This window comes from Salvia splendens, chromosome 7, assembly GCF_004379255.2.
Source record: "Salvia splendens isolate huo1 chromosome 7, SspV2, whole genome shotgun sequence".
Classification (NCBI taxonomy): Eukaryota; Viridiplantae; Streptophyta; class Magnoliopsida; order Lamiales; family Lamiaceae; genus Salvia; species Salvia splendens.
In genome coordinates, this window is record NC_056038.1 from 8539266 (window position 1) to 8546508 (window position 7243).

Consider the following 7243-nt stretch of genomic DNA (forward strand, 5'->3'; position numbering starts at 1 on the left):
TTCTTTACATTTCCCACACCAACGTTTTATCTTCTCTCATTTTATTTCAATACACTTTCTCTCTCTAGTACATTATAAATGTCTTCCGGTAGCGATTCGACGACTAAGTCACAAGCCGAGTGGTGCTTTATTTTTAGTTTTATGTAAAATTGCATCTCGTTGTATTCTTTTTTACAATGTAGTAATACAATGAAGATTTGCGTACTAATACTTTTTGCAGGTAAATCTATTTAATTTGATAGTAACATATTAAATATAGAAGTGCTAAAAAATTAAAATAAAATGGTGATAATGTGGAAATGAAATAGAAAGAAAGAAGATAGTCCCTTTAGCCAAATGATGATGTGGAATGGGAGGGCCCTCTGAGAGGGCCTTCCATATTTTGATTGCTCTTAGGGCATCCGCAATGTTGCGGATGTCCCGCCGCCCTTCCCGACGGACTTCCCAAAAATCCCTCCTGCCACGTCATAAGGACCTCCCACTGCACTGCCACGTCATAAGGACATCTCACTGTATAATAACGGACATTCCCAAGGACTTCACGCGCAGACTTCCCGCAATAAAAAAATTTCCAAATTCACAAATATACAATTTACGGAATTAAAATTTCGACACGAATGCGCGGAAAATGCAACAACTTCATTAAAAACAAAAAAAAAACATACATAATCATCTAAAAAAATACATAATTTTGAAACAAGAAAATACAACCCCCTACCTTCGACAAATGCGACCCCCATCTCACTCCTCGTCGTCCCTGTCGCCAGTGCAACAAGCCGTATATATAAATTTATAGAAAAAAATTAAAATTAAAAAATGAGAAGTCCGCGCGTCGCCGCAATGGCGGACGTCGGCACGGACGTCCCGCGACGACCGCGCCCCTCCCGTGTCCGCCCCTCTCCGTCCCAATGCTGGACGTCCCGCGCGCCATTCCCCGAAGCCTCTCCGACGTCTGCCGGGAAGGGCGGCATTGCGGATGCTCTAAGAGCATCCACAATAGGAGAGAATGGGGCGGACGAAAATTTGGGGCGAGGGTAGGTCGGTCTATAGTGTAGCGGACGTCCGCCCCGGGGCGGACAAGAAAAATGGGGCGAAATGGGGCGATGGGTGGGGCGGTCTATAGTGAGGCGACGGGCTATGCACGTCCGCCCCCTTTGATTTATTTATTTTTTTTAATTTTTTCGAAAATTACATATATAAATACTCGTCCTCCACCATCCATTTTTACACACTTTCACACACTTCATTTTCACACATCACTATCTACACTTTCACTCTAAAAAAATGCACGGTGGAGACGACGAATCCCCCGGCTCGCACGAATCGGGATATGGCGGCAATCCTTCCCAGCCGTCGGGATATGGCGGCGTACCGTCGGGATATGGTGGCGTACCATCGGGATATGGCGGCTTTCCGTCTCAGCCATGGAGTTGGAATCAACCTCCCCCGGCATGGGCATCGAGTCCAACTCCGCCACCATCTCAGCCTTGGAGGTCTTCTCCCACCCAACCTTTGGCGAGGAATCTGAGCCGCTCGGCGTTTGGAGATTACAGACCCAACCTCGACTCGCTTAACCATCCCCGTCCGGAGACCCCTTTCCAATCCAGTCAATCTCCTTTCACCGATGCAGATCAAGACGCACTGGATACGATGATGGATCTGCTCAGTTCCGCTGGCGTTTTTATTTGTATTTTTTTTACATTCGTTGTATAATTTTACCTTTGCCAATACAACAAATATTCGGTCTCAATTACCTCGTTTTGTAAATATTTCAATTCAGCTGACTTAAAAACGAAACGAAAAAATTAAAATAAAAATTGGTTATAAAATTTTGGGATTATTGGAAGTGTCCGCCTATAATGAGACAGTGGAGGAAAAAATTGGGGCTATGAACAAAAAAGGAGGGTTGTGGACAAAAAAGGGGCGGAGCGATTGAAAGCATTCGCCTATAGTGGATGCTCTAAGATCTATGGACATCAATTAATAACAGTGGCAGAACAAGAGAAACTAAACAAAATACTACTATGAAATTTCTTCAAATTTTGGCAAAAGCTTCTACTTCTCGCCACAATCGGAGTAGAGTTTTTTCAATCGCCGCCAATGGCCGCTTCTTCTCCGATCAGTCTCACTCCCAATCTCATCGCCGGTAATTTTGATATATATTCGCCTCCATGAAAATCTTCGTTACCAAAAGAGATTGATTGTCATACTATTTTTGTCTTGTTGATTTCCCGGAAGCTCCTCCTTCGGCATTGCTTTTGACATTGACGGCGTGCTTCTGCGTGGCGAAACTCCCGTTGGCGGCTCACCGCAGGCTTTGAAAAGATTATACGACGAGTCTGGTAACTGAATTGTGATAGTATAGGAGTGCAATGTGTATTATTTTGCTACGAATTAATTTAGCTATTTGAGGTTTTTTTTTTTTGTTTCTTTTCTGATTACAGGTAATCTGAGTGTACCCTATGTATTCTTGACCAACGGTGAGTATTATCTTCAATAATTCAAAACTAAATAGATTGTATATCTTTCCTATTGAGAGGGCTCTAGTAGACTTAGTTAAGTTTATCAGTTTTCCTTTTGTTTTCTAAAACCTGGATGTTGTATGATCTATTATGCTGTATACTCACTTTTGATGATTTATTCCACAAAATACTGAATGATTCAATGAGAAAGGGATTTCCTGTTTCAGATTTATAATATTTGACAAGTGTTTTATGATGTTCGTTTTCTAAACTTATGAGCTACTCACAGGAGGTGGTGTTCCTGAATCCGAAAGGGCTATAGAATTGAGCAAATTACTGAATGTCCCTATTTCGGCCTCCCAGGTGAGGCAAAGTTGATTTTACACTCATGAATTTTTTATTTCCCTGATTGTTAGAAGGCCAACTCTTGCCTAATTTCATTGCAGGTTATACAGGGGCATTCGCCTTTCAAGCAGCTTGCAAAGAGGTTATCTACGTATTTCATTTTAGGATGTTTGTTGTTGAGTCTATATGCTTACTGTTTCTGAATTATGATAGTGTTACAAGAGGTCAAGAGTCTATCTCTTTGATTAAATGAATTAAACATCTTACTATACAGATTGTTTCAAACTACTGCTTCACTCTCGTAAGTCAGCATTGGAGGGAACACTCTACTTGAAATTATATGGAGATGGCGAGTCTCTGAGACTAAATAAAAAATTATTTCCCCTGGGCACCGTTTATTAAGACATTTTTATTGATAAATAACATCATATGCCTTGAAGGAATGTAAAAGAATGTGAACTAGATCTTGCTTGTTAAATACATGAGTCATGATGTCATTCTCTCTCTAGGTTAGCAATTTGGTTTCCTCTTCTACTAAATTAACCGTATTCTGATTGATTCAATATATTTGAACGTTTAATGAAGTAATGAGTAGTTTCTGGCAATCTTCCTATGTAAATCTACCCACCCCTACAGTTAATATGACATGATTTTGTATTTGGTTGAACAGATTGTTCTCCATATAACCATGTGGATGGCATGTTGCTATAAATCATTAGATGTTTTGAACAACTTCAGCTCCACCAAGGTTGGCACTTGGCTAGCACAATTGCGTAAATTATTGTACACTAGTGTAACATATCCATTTACTGGAAGTACTGGTTCTTATGAAATGCCAATTAAGTTCTTGAAGAAAAAGTCCATGAGAATATAGTAAATGCATTGATATAAATTATGAAAGTAGATTTTGATTTTCACGATTCAGTGAATAAAGATCTAGATCTTATCACGTCTTCTTTCTGCAGATTTGAAAATGATCTCGTAATTGCAGTAGGCAAAGGTGAACCTGTTGCGGTGATGTCTGAATATGGTTTCAAGTAAGCTCTCTCATGCATTTGTTGTCTGCTCTTGCATATTTTGTCAATGTGGCCTAATATTCTTCTGTCTTGCTTAATTACGCCCATTATTTCTCAGGAATGTTCTTTCCATCGACGAATATGCATCTTATTTTGAGCATATTGACCCACTTGGGAAATTTAAAAAATGGTCCAAGCAACAAGTTGGTTATTGGAAAAGCAGACACAGGAAAGTTGATCCTTGTTCAGAAAGAGTGCAAGCTGTCTTCATAGTTAGTGATTCTATTGATTGGAGCAGGGACATTCAGGTGTTTCTCTATCTGAACACGATCATTTTTCACCCTCTCACAAAAGAATACAATTCATTTTTCAGTAATGGTTTGGTTAGCTTTATGAAATTTATTTAATAGAGTAATTAATTAGAGAAGAGTTTAGACCATGATACAGTTTAGCTCCAAATCTTTGCTGTCTTGCGAATGAAAGATAACCATATTTCTTTCCGGAAGTTGGGGGTAGGGATAGAATCCTGCTCCATCATTCTTGCATGGGTGACGAATTGTCGAATGCCAAAACGGTTATGTGGTATAAGTACAGGTATCTTTTAATAAGTTAATTATATCTTGACCATGCCACTGCTAATACAAGTGAAAAGTACAAGTTTATGCTTGTAAACTGAGTTATAAAAGTTACTCTCTTGAGTTAATGATTTTCTGCCCTGGACTCTACTTATTATTTTATCAAACTAAATAATGTAGTCATAGGAATTTATATTATAAGTGTGACATAAAGTTCAATAGAAGAAACAACTTTATCTCCATCGTAAGACGGCTTTGAACTACTTACTCTTATAGGAGTAAATAGGGTTTAGCCATAAGCCTGCAGAGGAACAGCCTTGTTTGGAATTTAAAGAAATATTGTTAACAGCTCTGTTCTAGATAACGAGGCCTATATTTTGAGTGTTAAGGTAAATGGTTAGTTACTTAACTCATCCTTTTGTGATGAACGAAGCTTATCCTCTACTATATGACCGGTTTAACATGCAACTTCTTTTAGTAATGTTGGGACTTTGTTAGTTTCTAGCAGAGCCCCCAAGTCTAAGCATATAGCGTCAATTTCAGGTTCTGTGTGACATTTTGAGCACTGGAGGTCTTCCTGGAAGAGAAATTTCCAGCCAACCACCTGTGTATTTTGCAAATGACGACCTCTCCTATCAAGTTAGTTTGCCTTCTACACATGAAGCCTGGTGTTAACCTATATTACTGAGTTAATATATTTTGTTACTTTACTAACTTATTGCTTCCAAAGGTAGGGTCTATTTCCGACTGAGCGTTTTGGCATGGGTGCTTTCAGGATTGCTTTAGAATCCATCTACAACAGGTAATGCTTTGAAGTAGAGTTAAAATCATAGATTTATATTGCCAATTTATTTCAGATAATAGAATCATAAATCTGCTAATCTACACACTAAGGAGATCTTATTTGATTACTCAGAATGTACTCTAATCCTCTGGATTATACATCCTATGGGAAACCAAATCCATCTGTATTCAAGAATGCTGAGAATGTGCTAATGCAAGTTGCACCGTTGAGCACAACTGTTGAGAGTAATGAAGTACATCCGTTCAAGACGCTATACATGATAGGAGATAATCCCCATGTTGACATTAACGGAGCTCGTCAGGTTTTCTCCCAGCAAACAAATTTCTTGCTAATTTTCCAACTCTTCAGGTGTTGTTAGATAATAGTACATGGTTTATGGTTGCAGGCGGGACATCCTTGGTTCTCGATCTTGACGAGGACGGGGGTTTTCAAAGGGAAGGATAACCATCCATTATATCCCGCTGATTTGGTACATCTTCTCTAAAGCTCAATTTCATGTTGTATAATGGCCTTAAGTAAATGTATGTTTTCACCAAAGGTGACAGTAATTTGATGTCAATTTGATGTCGTTGCATGGTCATGTGCAGGTGGTTGACACAGTGGAAGAAGCGGTGGATTATATTTTGAGCAAAGAAACATAGCAATCTTTGGAAGAAGTACTACATTATTTGTGGTATAGATTGGAGTCAATATATTATAAGTTGTGTTACTCCATACTTAAAGGCAAGGCAGGGACCAATCCCAGGACGTTAAGGATGGACGAGACTCATGTCACTCGACAACTAACATCAATGGCGTCATCTAGTTCGTGGAATGGCACATAAATTTTACGCACTCACACTATTCATGTGCTTAGTCCCATATCCATAACACTATGCAAATACATTCAAATACTTATATCACAATTACATTAGACATACCAGTCCGTACAACTTACATTAGACATACCAGTCCGTACAACTTACATTAGACATACCAGTCCGTAAACTCAAAATTTGTATTGCTCCCACAAATATTTTTCTTCTACTTTTATTTTATGTAGTTGTCTAGTATTTTTTATTCAAAGGATTTCTGTCTTATGCATCTTTTTAATTATTAATGTTAACTGTTGTTTTGTTAGATTTCATACTCATATTAAGTAATTAATTTATTAGTTAAATTTATTTAATTTTTTGTAAAATTAAAGAAATAATTAATTAAAATTATTTAATTAAATTGGGTCAACTATTTAAACTAATCTAATATAATACAAATTCATTTATATTTATAAAATAGATGAGTTAAATTGGACTATTTATAAGGGAGCCCAGTAATTAAATTAGGTCAACAATCAAACTCATAATACTATAATACTGATATTAATAAAATGTAGATATTATCTCGATCGGCGTTGTGCCGCCTCGTCCACCAATCACCAATGTTATTCTTTTCTGTAAGTTCTTCCTTTCCTTGCAATTTCTTCCCGGATGTTGATTTCTCTTCACTTTTATTTCCAATTTCAATAAATATACAATGAGTTTGGGCTTGAACACAATAAATAAAAATTTTAATAGAGTAGTATAATCAAAAACGTCAAATGAGATGCATTTTCAAATACCGTTAAAGGTTTTTGCGTACGGTAGGTTTTAGAGTATTATTGGACATGGCGTAACAAACTAACACATTATTATGATTTACTAAATTAATTATATAGTAGGTGTGACGGCCCAATGTCCCCAATCAAATGAGGTCTAAACTAAATTCAAATTTAAATCCGACCTGTTAAGAAAATTCTTAATCCCAACACAGAACTGACCTACTACCTTCAAAACTAAACATAAGTCACACACGATGACAAATATAATATGATTTAACACAATACAAAAACGATCCTAACATAATATATGCATTTAAACAATATACTCCCTCCGTCCTAAGCTACTTTTGTTTCTCATTGATCAAGGTGACAAGGATTGTGTACATAGATAATATTACCACTATAGAGATAATTTCTATACTTTCTAATAATCAATTGGAATATACTGATTGTAATTCAACATC

General features: G+C 37.3%; 1 protein-coding gene across 1 annotated transcript; it reads left to right on the plus strand.

The window, feature by feature from the left end:
* The first annotated feature begins 1976 nt into the window (after positions 1-1976).
* On the plus strand, positions 1977-6282 carry LOC121811252 (uncharacterized protein YKR070W-like). Its single transcript, XM_042212071.1, has 12 exons — positions 1977-2146; positions 2239-2342; positions 2445-2480; positions 2752-2825; positions 2909-2949; positions 3773-3844; positions 3942-4131; positions 4942-5037; positions 5133-5200; positions 5315-5504; positions 5589-5672; positions 5791-6282. The coding sequence occupies exons 1-12, from the start codon at positions 2025-2027 to the stop codon at positions 5842-5844; spliced, it is 1131 nt and encodes a 376-aa protein (XP_042068005.1). The 5' UTR covers positions 1977-2024; the 3' UTR covers positions 5845-6282.
* The last annotated feature ends 961 nt before the right edge of the window (positions 6283-7243 follow it).